The sequence below is a fragment of the Esox lucius genome, chromosome 16, assembly GCF_011004845.1.
Source record: "Esox lucius isolate fEsoLuc1 chromosome 16, fEsoLuc1.pri, whole genome shotgun sequence".
Classification (NCBI taxonomy): Eukaryota; Metazoa; Chordata; class Actinopteri; order Esociformes; family Esocidae; genus Esox; species Esox lucius.
Window position 1 is genome coordinate 31,777,413 of NC_047584.1, and position 12,563 is coordinate 31,789,975.

The 12,563-nt window shown below is 44.6% G+C and overlaps 2 protein-coding genes across 11 annotated transcripts in view; one reads left to right on the top strand and one right to left on the bottom strand.

Annotated features, from left to right (window-relative positions):
* col14a1a (collagen, type XIV, alpha 1a) overlaps nucleotides 1–12,563 on the top strand; it is a 123,232-nt gene that overhangs the window by 50,551 nt on the left and 60,118 nt on the right. For all 6 annotated transcript variants that reach the window (XM_020054968.3, XM_013137931.4, XM_020054966.3 and 3 more), the window contains one exon: nucleotides 10,739–10,888. In XM_020054968.3, coding sequence (XP_019910527.3) covers nucleotides 10,739–10,888 — 150 coding nt within the window. The remainder of the gene's footprint in view (nucleotides 1–10,738; nucleotides 10,889–12,563) is intronic.
* Nucleotides 114–12,453, bottom strand: LOC114841032 (coiled-coil domain-containing protein 8 homolog). 5 transcript variants are annotated; one of them, XM_034286912.1, is made up of 6 exons: nucleotides 12,334–12,453; nucleotides 4,280–4,497; nucleotides 3,679–3,766; nucleotides 2,551–3,580; nucleotides 2,182–2,341; nucleotides 114–1,795 (listed from the first exon to the last, which is right to left on the bottom strand). In XM_034286912.1, exons 2-6 carry the CDS (start codon nucleotides 4,494–4,496, stop codon nucleotides 1,665–1,667), a joined length of 1,626 nt encoding a protein of 541 aa, XP_034142803.1. In that variant the 5' UTR covers nucleotide 4,497; nucleotides 12,334–12,453; the 3' UTR covers nucleotides 114–1,664. The 5 variants fall into 5 exon arrangements, with proteins under 5 accessions (XP_034142803.1, XP_034142805.1, XP_034142801.1 ...); XM_034286914.1 differs by having other exon boundaries at nucleotides 12,277–12,453; XM_034286910.1 differs by lacking the exon at nucleotides 12,334–12,453 and adding an exon at nucleotides 12,196–12,282.

Sequence of the window (12,563 nt, forward strand, 5' to 3'; positions counted from 1 at the left end):
AACACCTGTTATAATACACACCTGTTATAATACACACATGTACCCATTAACACTTGTTATAATACACACATGTACCCACAAACACCTGTTATAATACACACATGTACCCACTAACACCTGTTATAATACACACATGTACCCACTAACACCTGTTATAATACACACCTGTTAAAATACACACATGTACCCATTAACACCTGTTATAATACACACATGTACCCACAAACACCTGTTATAATACACACATGTACCCACTAACACCTGTTATAATACACACATGCACCCCTTAACACCTGTTATAATACAACACATTTATTGCATGGGTGCTTCAGATCTTTTGCTGATTGGCTGAAAGCTGTGGTGTATCGAGCCGTATGCCACAGGCCTGACCTCACATCGTATTTTAATGCTCAATGCCCAATACACCGCGTCAAAGCTTGGTGTAAAGATGCCTTTCTGCCACAAACCACAAGCCCACATGTCTTAAATATATATATATAAGACATTTAACGCATTAAATGAAAATCCAGAATAAATGAATAACAAATGCATACAGGTGTGCTGCTTCATGCAAATAAGCAATTAACATCCAGTCATGCATTGAATCAAGATGACAAGAGGAAAGTGACTTTGAAAGAGGGTTCGGTATTGGTTCTCTTCCAGGATTACAATGCCCCCATCCACAGGGCACTTGGGGTCACTGAATTGTTTTAATGAGTATGTAAATGATGTAAATCAAATACTACCCAGCCAACATTTTTATGTGGGGCCCATGTGGGTATAAAGTGGGCAGAATCATGGGCCCCAGGTGGGATTGTCAGATCATACCCATATGGGATTGTCCGCGGGTTCCATGTTGGCCCCAAGCCAATTGCCCCTGTGAGTTTAAGGCAGGATTACACCAGGTTTTAGATGGGCCCCAGCTGGGCAAAACAGACAAGAACCATCTTGGTCCCAGCTTTAAATCCTATGTGGGGCCTACATGGGGACAGTATGGGCTGAAATATGGGTTGCAAGTGGGATAGTCTGTGGGTTCCATGTTGGCCCCAAGCCAATTGCCCCTGTGAGTTTAAGGCAGGATTACACCAGGTTTTAGATGGGCCCCAGCTGGGCAAAACAGACAAGAACCATCTTGGTCCCAGCTTTAAATTCTATGTGGGGCCTACATGGGGACAGTATGGGCTGAAATATGGGTTGCAAGTGGGATAGTCCGTGGGTTCCATGTTGGCCCCAAGCCAATTGCCCCTGTGGGTTTAAGGCAGGATTACACCAGGTTTTAGATGGGCCCCAGCTGGGCAAGATATGCTTTAAAAAATCCTAATTGAGTACTGAGAACAGTTTGAATAAACATCCAACCTAGAGCTGCAACAATTAATAAAAAAAAAGGAAATTATTAATCACCAACCAGTATGAGTCAGGCTCTATCTAATTTAAAAAATGGCCACATTCTGATTTTAACTTTTTATTTAAGAATATTTTGCTGATAACAGACAAAATGATCAACAGATTCATTGGTAATGAAAATAATTGTTCAAAAAAAACCATGTAACAAGTGTGTCAACATTTTGTCTTGTAACTGAGTAATATTTTAACAGTTTAACTGTACTTGTACCTGAATAAACATTTTCAGCACTCACTCATATTCTACCACTGCTCAGTACTGTTTAATTTGGCACTGGCTGTCTGAATGCCCTTCGTCCTCCTCTGTCTCTTGCCCCAGTGAACCATTTCGACAGTGCCCTCTCTGCCTCCTGCTGGTTCACCTGTGCCGTCAATGAATTCTTCTTAAGAGCCTCTGTAAAACAAAGTGGTTTGACTGCAAGACAGACGCTTTTTACAAAAGTGATTTAAAAAAAAGCCTGCGGACCTCGACTCCTTGGGCCTAGGGGCACTGCCGCAGAGGAAATGCGCCCAGCGAAAGAATTATCGGCTTCAGCGGAATTTTATTACACTCTTTATTCGCACACGTGCCCCTAAATACATTTTACAGTTCGCACACTTCTATTTTTAGTCTCGAATACGAGTGAAACACTTGAACTATCGAGCCCTGCAAAACAAAAGCGCACATTGTAATTTTTGTCCTCTCATTTCTCAGGGCGACTGTGAACTTTAATCCCTGCAGATGGAATGTTCTTAAACAAATTATTTTAATTAGTTGAAGAACTTCTCTAATTTACTTACCATACACAACATTGAAAAGACACAAGTCCTTAAACTTCTTTTTCCCGTGACGGCCAAACATGTTATAGTCCAATGCCAGCTCGTTTGACAGAATGTATTTCATCATTCGCCTAGTTGCATCATCTACATTTGTGCCCCCTATATCTGCCACCATGGCAACCTAGGGATGAGAGCAAAAAGGAGAAAAAGGCTTACATTAATTGCCAAGACCATAAGCTTCAAAGATTAAAAAATTCAGCCAGAAAGTCAACTAAACATTTGAAATTGTAGCCTTTGTGTAATTTACTGTAATGTAATACATTTTAATTTTGTAGGCTAATGCAAATCAATTTGGAAAAAAGTTAAAAAAACAAAACAAAAATAACTTACAACAGCAGACATTAGACTGCGGTCCCCCAGTTGCTCCTCAAGCACCTCAACATCTTCTTGAGTTTGCAGCGGGAAGACCACACCATCAGGAACCTCCATCACTGATGTATCTTGCTTCTTAAGCAGGACATTTAGCATCTTACCATGAACCTTCTGGGTCTCCTTAATTTCTTCTACAATTGTAAGAAGTTTAGAGACCATGGCTTCACAACTGGGGCTTGCAAACCTCTGGGCAGTGGGGCTGGCTATCTGCTGGACAGCGGAACTGGCGACTCGCTGGGCAGTGGAACAGGCGACTCGCTGGGCAGTGGGGCTGGCGATCTGCTGGACAGTGGAACTGCCGACTCGCTGGGCAGTGGAACTGGCGATCTGCTGGACAGTGGGGCTGGCGATCTGCTGGACAGTGGGGCTGGCGACTCGCTGGGCAGTGGGGCTGGCGATCTGCTGGACAGTGGAACTGGCGACTCGCTGGGCAGTGGGGCTGGCGATCTGCTGGACAGTGGGGCTGGCGATCTGCTGGACAGTGGAACTGGCGATCTGCTGGACAGTGGGGCTGGCGATCTGCTGGACAGTGGAACTGGCGACTCGCTGGGCAGTGGGGCTGGCGATCTGCTGGACAGTGGAACTGGCGACTCGCTGGATAGTGGGGCTGGCGATCTGCTGGACAGTGGAACTGGCGATCTGCTGGACAGTGGGGCTGGTGATCTGCTGGACAGTGGAACTGGCGACTCGCTGGGCAGTGGGGATGGCGATCTGCTGGACAGTGGAACTGGCGACTCGCTGGGCAGTGGGGCTGGCGATCTGCTGGACAGTGGAACTGGCGACTCGCTGGGCAGTGGAACTGGCGATCTGTTGGACAGTGGAACTAGCGACTTGCTGGGCAGTGGGGATGGTGATCCGGCTGGTCATTTTTTTTGCTGCTGGCCAAAGGAGTTTTTTTGGGGGAGTGGGAGGAAGTTGGTCCTCTGAATCAGAATGCTTACTTGATTCTAGTTGCTTGCTCTGACTCTGGAAGAGTTTTGACCTTGCCCTAGAGAGGTTAATATGAAGATATATAAGGTAAACCATACCTACTGCCTCTATATTATGGAAATTACTTTTAACCTATATTCCCCCACAAAAACCTACTTTCTCTTTATCAAGCCATCTTCGGTGTCTGTCAGGTCTGATGTATACTCAGCTTGATGTAGCTTTACCCTGGCCTTCGCATAAGTAGCTGTAAAATACAATGAACGTTGTAAAATACAATCATGGCTGTAAATGCGCAAAGTCATGGTCAGGAATTCACTTGATAGAAGTGTCACTGCTTTTAAACAAGTCAGTCTTCCTCTGCTGTCACACAGTCATGAGCTGCAGAGAGAATCACAGTGCACATCTGTATGTAGCAGTTTTAATTGAAAAAAACATGCACATACAGTATACATAATATGAAGCAGATGTCTAATCTGCAGAGGGATAGTGTGGTTGCATGTATCCAAACAAACGAGAGCACACCTACAACTATCACAATATGTGAGGACTGAAATCAATTTAATTGAATGAATCAAGTTTGGTGTCATCCTGCTTGTTTGGAAAGATGATCTGCAGCTACACCAGCCTGTGACCAATTAGCTCAGAGAACCCAGTAGAGAAAAATCAACACAAAAAAAATACTTGAGTTGGGGATCACAGGGGCTTTAAAGTAAGTAAAGGAAATAGAGCAGTAGTTAATGAGGAAAATTAAAGTTACCTGCATTCCCCATCACACGCACATTACACAGAATCCAGTTTTGAGCTGGTGGTGTGCCCTTTTTCACGGCCTTGGTCACATTGAGCAGTGTGGCTGGTGGCCACCAGCATAATTTTCCGTCAGTGCCCTTGAACCACTCTGATGGAATGATGTCCACCTTATTGCAGCCATCAGGGTCAATTTCATCCACAAACTCCACCACACTGAATGAGGGCATCCTGCAAAGTTCATCATGTTATGTGCTGTGTAGCTGAGGCAAAGCCACAAACATTTTCTGAAGAGGAAATAACAGCAGTGGTTTTGTGAAGTCTGTTACTGGAGCACTGGCAAGCTGACCAGACATTTTTGATAGTAAACAAACTCCAAGACATGCCGAATCAATGGGGTAGTTGAAAAATCATGCCCCTGTCTCAAAAAGTTCATACACTACATGTGTTTCTGCAGTGGAATGCACAATATTCCTCACAATTGCAACTCTGCCCCCCAGTTCAAAACAATTGGAACCACTGAAGTTTGAGATGATTGTGTCTTTGAGTTTATACATCTTATATTGAACACCCTGATGCATGGAAAAATCTGTTGGCAGTGGTCCAGATGCATGGGGCTGTTTCAGCTCAACACCTTCAGGCATGTCTTTCGACATGTGAGGAAATAATTGCCTTTCATAGACACTTCTGACAATTTGTTGCATAGGACCCTGTGGTCTTCTCACCATTTTTTTCAACTGTCCCAAATAATTCTCAAAAGGAAAACATGAAACTGAATCCAGAGGGCCATATTTTTCAGCATCATCTGTTAAATGTATAATACTGTGTGTATTGTTAACCAGAAATGTTGTCCCATGTATCTTAGCAAAGTTGGTAACAAAGAATCTTAACAACTTTCTGGCAAAACCACAGAACTCTCTACACAGAGGAGTCAGAAGTATTCTCATAGCACATGACAAAACCAGGAAGTTTTTGTAATGTAGATTGGGCAATCTTTGAAAAAGCACAACTGGCCCTTTATATAATAAAAACTGCCTGAATTCTGTAGCCTTCCACTGGCTGTACTCAGACAAAGATCTTGGCTTTCTGGAGAAGCTCCGGGTTAAGCTTTGTCTACACAGTTTCAAGTGATCAGAGATGGCAAAAAGGACAGAAGATGGAACCCGACATTGCAATGGCCCCTTAAACCACAGAGCAATCAATTTACACACAATGCCCAAGCAAATGAAATGCATGTAGTCCAGAGGAAAAGCAGAAACCATACCAATATTACTGTAATATTGACTGTATGAATACCGAGCAATCCAGTCTCACACCAGTGGCAGTCGGTCCAAAAAAGATTGAGGCGCATTTCACCTTGTTACAGCACACCTGACTTCTGCTGCTTTTATGTCTTCAGTCACAGAGTTACTAAGAAGCAAAATATAGCCTGTAGATTTTAATCAGGGTTTATACACTGTTTTATTCTGACCTGAGAATGTGTCACATGTCCATGTATCATCATGTCTGTATTTACGTTAATTATGATTATAAAAGATAGTCCACCAATGTTTAACTGGGATTTTGATGTTTTTAAAATGCAAACAATAAATGCAACAGAGTTTAGCAGAAAAAAAAAAAACATAAAAAAACCACACAGCATTAGAAAGCTGTCTAACCTTTGGCCAGTATAGCACTACTTGAACACCCTTTGTGCTCTAAAAAAAGAGGAAAATGTTTCCCCAATACGTACATGCATCAAATTTGGTTTGCTAAATCCTGGGGCCAGTGTGTACCCAAAATTTGGGTTCTGAACTGCTGCCCCATTTTTACAACATTTGTGCACATTTGGGGTGAGCATAACTGCAGAAAATACTAAAAATACAAAAAAAAAAAAATTATAAAGCAACATGGGCCCCAAATATTATCACCAAGTTCCACCCCATGCTGACTATACCCAATTAGATCCCTTGTGGGGCCCATGGAGTAGGCCCACATGGCCTTCCCATGTGGGGTGCATGTTACAGAACCCACATGGGGCCCACACAACTTGCCTACTTCCAACCAATGCCCACATAGTCCACTCTTATCCCTTACAGGGCCCACACGGTCACCCTACTTGGGCTTCCCATGTGGGCCCATGTTACTGGAACCACATGGGCCCAAGAAATGATACCCAGTTCCACCCCATGCCCACCCCGCCCACTTATATCTCCTATGGGGTCCATAGAGTTGGCCCACATGGGCTTTCCATGTGGGGCTCATGTTAGGTAACCCATATGGGGCCCACATAACCTGCCTACTTCCATCCCATGCCCACTCTGCCCACTTATATCCCCTATGGGGCCCTTAGAGTTGGCCCACATGGGCTTTCCATGGGAGGCTCATGTTACTGACAAAATTTGGGTCCCAGACAATGTTACCCAGTTCCACCCCATACCCACCCTACCCACTTATATCCCCTATGGGGTCCATAGAGTCGGTCCACATGGGCTTACCATGTAGGGCCCATGTTACTGGAACCACATGGGCCCCAAATATTATCACCAAGTTCCCCCCCATGCCGACTTTGCCCAATTAGATCCCTTGTGGGGCCCACAGAGTAGGCCCACATGGCCTTCCCATGTGGGGCGCATGTTACAGAACCCACATGGGGCCTACACAACTTGTCTACTTCCAGCCAATGCCCACTTAGTCCATTCTTATCCCTTACTGGGCCCACACGGTCAGCCTACTTGGGCTTCCCATGTGGGCCCATGTTGAAGGACCCATATGGGGCCCAAGAAATGAAACCCAGTTCCACCTCATGCCCACCCTGCCCACTTATATCACCTATGGGGTCCATAGAGTTGGCCCACATGGGCTTTCCATGTGGGGCTCATGTTAGGTAACCCATAGGGGGCCCACATAACCCGCCTACTTCCATCCCATGCCCACTCTGCCCACTTATATCCCCTATGGAGCCCTTAGAGTTGGCCCACATGGGCTTTCCATGTGGGGCTCATGTTAGGTAACCCACATGAAGCCCATATAAATCGCCTACTTCCATCCCATGCCCACTTTGCCCGCTCATATCCCATAAGGGGCCAAGACGTTTTGCCCAGTTCCAGCCCATGTCCACTTGGTACCCATGCAGCCCCTTTGTAACCCATATGGGGCCCACATGTACATGTTGGCTGGGTATGGCATTTGGAGTCACCAGATCTAAACCCAATTTAGATCTAACCCTAATCCCTAACCCCTAACGCTAACACATCAAAACACCCAATGGGGGAATATCTTTAAAAAAATTGTGTTCCATCCTGCCAGTGAGAGATCCAGAGACTGGTCTAGTGACTGATCCAGAGACTGGTCTAGTGACTGATCCAGAGACTGGTCTAGAGACTGATCCAGAGACTGGTCTAAAGACTGATCAAGAGACTTGTCTAGACTGGTCTAGAGACTGATCCAGAGACTGATTGAGAGACTGGTCTAGTGACTGGTCTAGTAACTGATCCAGAGACTTGTCTAGTGACTGGTCTAGTGACTTATCCAGAGACTTGTCTAGACTGGTCTAGAGACTGATCCAGAGATTGCTCCAGAGACTGATCCAGAGACTGGTCTATAGACTGATCCAGAGACTGATCCAGAGACTGGTCTAGTGACTGGTCTAGTGACTGGTCTAGTGACTGATCCAGAAACTTGTCTAAACTGGTCTAGAGACTGATCCAGAGATTGCTCCAGAGACTGATCCAGAGACTGGTCTAGAGACTGATCCCCGAGATTGCTCCAGAGACTGATCCAGAGACTGGTCTAGTGACTGGTCTAGTGACTGGTCTAGTGACTGGTCTAGTGACTGATCCAGAAACTTGTCTAAACTGGTCTAGAGACTGATCCAGAGATTGCTCCAGAGACTGATCCAGAGACTGGTCTAGAGACTGATCCCCGAGATTGCTCCAGAGACTGATCCAGAGACTGATCCAGAGACTGGTCTAGTGACTGGTCTAGTGACTGATCCAGAGACTTGTCTAGACTGGTCTAGAGACTGATCCAGAGACTGATCCAGAGACTGGTCTAGAGACTGATCGAGAGACTGGTCTAGTGACTGGTCTAGTGACTGATCCAGAGACTGATCCAGAGACTGGTCTAGAGACTGATCCAGAGACTGGTCTAGTGACTGGTTCTAGAGACTGATCCAGAGACTGGTCTAAAGACTGATCCAGAGACTTGTCTAGGCTGGTCTAGTAACTGATCCAGAGACTTGTCTAGACTGGTCTAGAGACTGATCCAGAGATTGCTCCAGAGACTGATCCAGAGACTGGTCTAGAGACTGGTCTAGAGACGGATCCAGAGACTGATCCAGAGACTGATCCAGAGACTGGTCTAGCGACTGGTCTAGTGACGGGTCTAGTGACTGATCCAGAGACTTGTCTAGACTGGTCTTGACACTGATCCAGAGACTGCTCCAGAGACTGATACAGAGACTTGTCTAGAGACTGATCCAGAGACTGATCCAGAGACTGATCCAAAGACTGATCTAGAGACTGATCCAGAGACTGGTCTAGTGACTGGTTCTAGAGACTGATCCAGAGACTGGTCTAAAGACTGATCCAGAGACTTGTCTAGGCTGTTCTAGTAACTGATCCAGAGACTTGTCTAGACTGGTCTAGAGACTGATCCAGAGATTGCTCCAGAGACTGATCCAGAGACTGGTCTAGAGACTGGTCTAGAGACTGATCCAGAGACTGATCCAGAGACTGATCCAGAGACTGGTCTAGCGACTGGTCTAGTGACGGGTCTAGTGACTGATCCAGAGACTTGTCTAGACTGGTCTTGACACTGATCCAGAGACTGCTCCAGAGACTGATACAGAGACTGGTCTAGAGACTGATCCAGAGACTTGTCTAGACTGATCCAGAGACTTGTCTAGACTGGTCTAGAGACTGATCCAGAGATTGCTCCAGAGACTGATCCAGAGAATGGTCTAGAGACTGATCGAGAGACTGATCCAGAGACTGCTCCAGAGACTGATACAGAGACTTGTCTAGAGACTGATCCAGAGACTGATCCAGAGACTGATCCAAAGACTGATCTAGAGACTGATCCAGAGACTGGTCTAGTGACTGGTTCTAGAGACTGATCCAGAGACTGGTCTAAAGACTGATCCAGAGACTTGTCTAGGCTGTTCTAGTAACTGATCCAGAGACTTGTCTAGACTGGTCTAGAGACTGATCCAGAGATTGCTCCAGAGACTGATCCAGAGACTGGTCTAGAGACTGGTCTAGAGACTGATCCAGAGACTGATCCAGAGACTGATCCAGAGACTGGTCTAGCGACTGGTCTAGTGACGGGTCTAGTGACTGATCCAGAGACTTGTCTAGACTGGTCTTGACACTGATCCAGAGACTGCTCCAGAGACTGATACAGAGACTGGTCTAGAGACTGATCCAGAGACTTGTCTAGACTGATCCAGAGACTTGTCTAGACTGGTCTAGAGACTGATCCAGAGATTGCTCCAGAGACTGATCCAGAGAATGGTCTAGAGACTGATCGAGAGACTGATCCAGAGACTGGTCTAGAGACTGATCCAGAGACTGGTCTAGTGACTGGTCTAGTGACTGATCCAGAGACTGATACAGAGACCGGTCTAGAGACTGATCCAGAGACCGGTCTGGAGACTGATCCAGAGACATGTCTAGACTGGTCTAGAGACTGATCCAGACTGGTCTAGAGACTGATCCAGAGACTTGTCTAGACTGGTCTAGAGACTGATCCAGAGACGGCTCCAGAGACTGATCCAGAGGCGGTTCCAGAGACGGGTCTAGAGACGGGTCTAGAGAATGATCCAGAGATTAATAGAATATATGCCAAGACACATTGAAGCTGTTCTGGCAGATTGTGCACATCACCTTCCTGAGACACTTCATGTTGGTTTTTCCTTTCATTTGTATATGCATCTGCTCGGATACACAGCTGCTAATCACATACAGTACCTGCTCTAATAAACAAACACACAGAAACACACATTGACACACACACACAAGTTACATAAACCCTACAATAAAGTTCAGTTATGTCACACTCCTGGTCAATTCACACCCACTTGTTGAATAAGCAACATGATTTAATTAATTAATTTGATCTTTAACAGGTTATTTTTGTCTTTATATTTCTTTATATAAAGCGAACATAGGAGTCTTAACACCATTAAACTGCCTGGTGTATCAGACACTGTTTCGTTGTTAACAGAAGCCTTGATTTGGGTGTAGTGCAGACACTGAGAGGAAAATATCTCAGTTTTATAAATAAAGAAACTACTAGAGAATAGGAAGTGTAAAGAATCTGAGAGTGTGCCCTAAATTATTACATATTTGATCCATAAGGCTCAGGTCCAAAGTAGTGCCCTACGATTGGAATAGGGTGCCTACAATACAAATCAGAGGATTCAAGGAGTTCTATAGTATAAATCAGAGGTGTAAGGTGTTCTCTGTGTTTGTGTATCCCATATCCACAGTGTCTGGTACTGCCCTGGAGACATTTGTGGGAGATGATGTAAACACCATTCTACTGGTGAACCTGCTGAGTGACACGGAGTATAATGTGAAGGTCATCGCCTCTTACACCACAGGATCCAGTGAACCCCTCTCAGGCGTCGCCAGGACGTGTAAGACATTGATCCTCTTTTTCTTCAAAGGACAGTGGACATTCGCCTCTGTATTTTTATTTATTTATTTTCTAGGCTTTTATTGATTGTAGTAATCAGAGGGAGAGAAGTGAAGAGGAGACCTAGTGACAAAGGGTGGAGATGGGAATTGAACCATGGTCTCTATCTGGGAGCCACCCACTGAGCCAGAGCTGTTACCAGTCGGACCACGGCACCCTGCTAATAGGACAGAATTCTGAATGACATCCATTGTCCACCAATGGGCCGGGTTCAGGGTTTCTTCTATGCTCTGTGTGCGCCAGATTTAGCTATTGGGGTTGTGACAGAAGATGCTTCAAAGTCAGGAAGATTGATGCCAAACTACTATGCCTCAGGGTCAGTGGTCAAGTGTTTGGCTGAAAACAATATATACATTTTCAACACCCGGCTGCCATTTTGGCAGTTACACTTGTTTTCAAAATGGATCTCCGATCCAACTGTCATCCGCGTGGTTAAAGTTTTCTTTTTTTATTGACGATTATGTTCAGGATAACAGTAAATATATTGTAAATGTCTGATAAATAGACTGTGAATATCTAGTAAATAGACTGTGAATATCTAGTAAATATACTCTCAATATATAGTAAATATACTGGGAATATCTAGTAAATAAACTCCCAATCTCTAGTAAGTATACTCCCAATATCTAGTCAATACTCTCTCAGTATCTAGTAAATATAATCCCAATATCTAGGAAATATACTCCCAATATCTAGTCAATACTCTCTCAATATCTAGTAAATATACTCCCAATATATAGTAAATATACTCCCAATCTCTAGTAAATATACTCCCAATATCTGAGAAATATACTCCCAATCTCTAGTAAATATACTACCAATATCTAGTCAATACTCTCTCAGTATCTAGTAAATATACTCAAAATCTCTAGTAAATATACTCACAATATCTGGGAAATATACTCACAATCTCGAGTAAATATACTCACAATATCTAGTCAATACTTTTTCAATATCTAGTAAATATACTCCCATTATCTGGGAAATATATTCCCAATATCTGGGAAATATACTCCCAATCTCTAGTAAATATACTCCCAATATCTAGTCAATACTCTCTCAGTATTTAGTAAATATACTCACAATCTCTAGTAAATATACTCCCAATATCTAGTCAAAATTCTCTCAATATTTAGTTAATATACTCACAATATCTGGGAAATATACTAATATAATGGTTCAGACCTCTTTGCCTCCAGGCTAAACTCTTCTTTGCTTACATTTTACATGGTATTGGAAATAGCTTACACTGATGCGGCAGTGTTATCCAGGTTCATGCTGATTGCACGACGGTTACATTCACGCCTCAGACAGCCAGGTCGGTCTTACCCCAGAGATGCTCTATCAGGTTCTGGTCTGGGGACTGTGCAAGCAAACTTAACTGACCTGGGGTTTGTCGGATCAGTCCACGTTTATCCACTCCTCAGCTGTGCAGCGGCGATGGCAGGCCCCTTCGGAGCCACTTCTGTTTGTTTTCAGCTGATAGGAGTGGAACCAGATGTGTTAATCTGCTGCGACAGTTATGTCATACTTTATCTTGCAAGCCTGCTTATCAGTGGGGGGCGCGGGGGGGGGGGGGGGTGCCCCACAGGACTGCCCCTGACTAGATGTTGTTC

What these genes read in the sequence shown, in the direction of transcription:
- LOC114841032 (XM_034286910.1), bottom strand. Translation starts at nt 12,224, where the DNA reads ATGAACCTGGATAACACTGCCGCATCAGT. An exon ending in GATGGCTTGATAAAGAGAAA is followed by an intron (nt 3,581 to 3,678) that starts GTAGGTTTTTGT and finishes TAACCTCTCTAG; the next exon opens with GGCAAGGTCAAAACTCTTCC. An exon ending in GCAGTCTAATGTCTGCTGTT is followed by an intron (nt 2,342 to 2,550) that starts GTAAGTTATTTT and finishes TCTCATCCCTAG; the next exon opens with GTTGCCATGGTGGCAGATAT.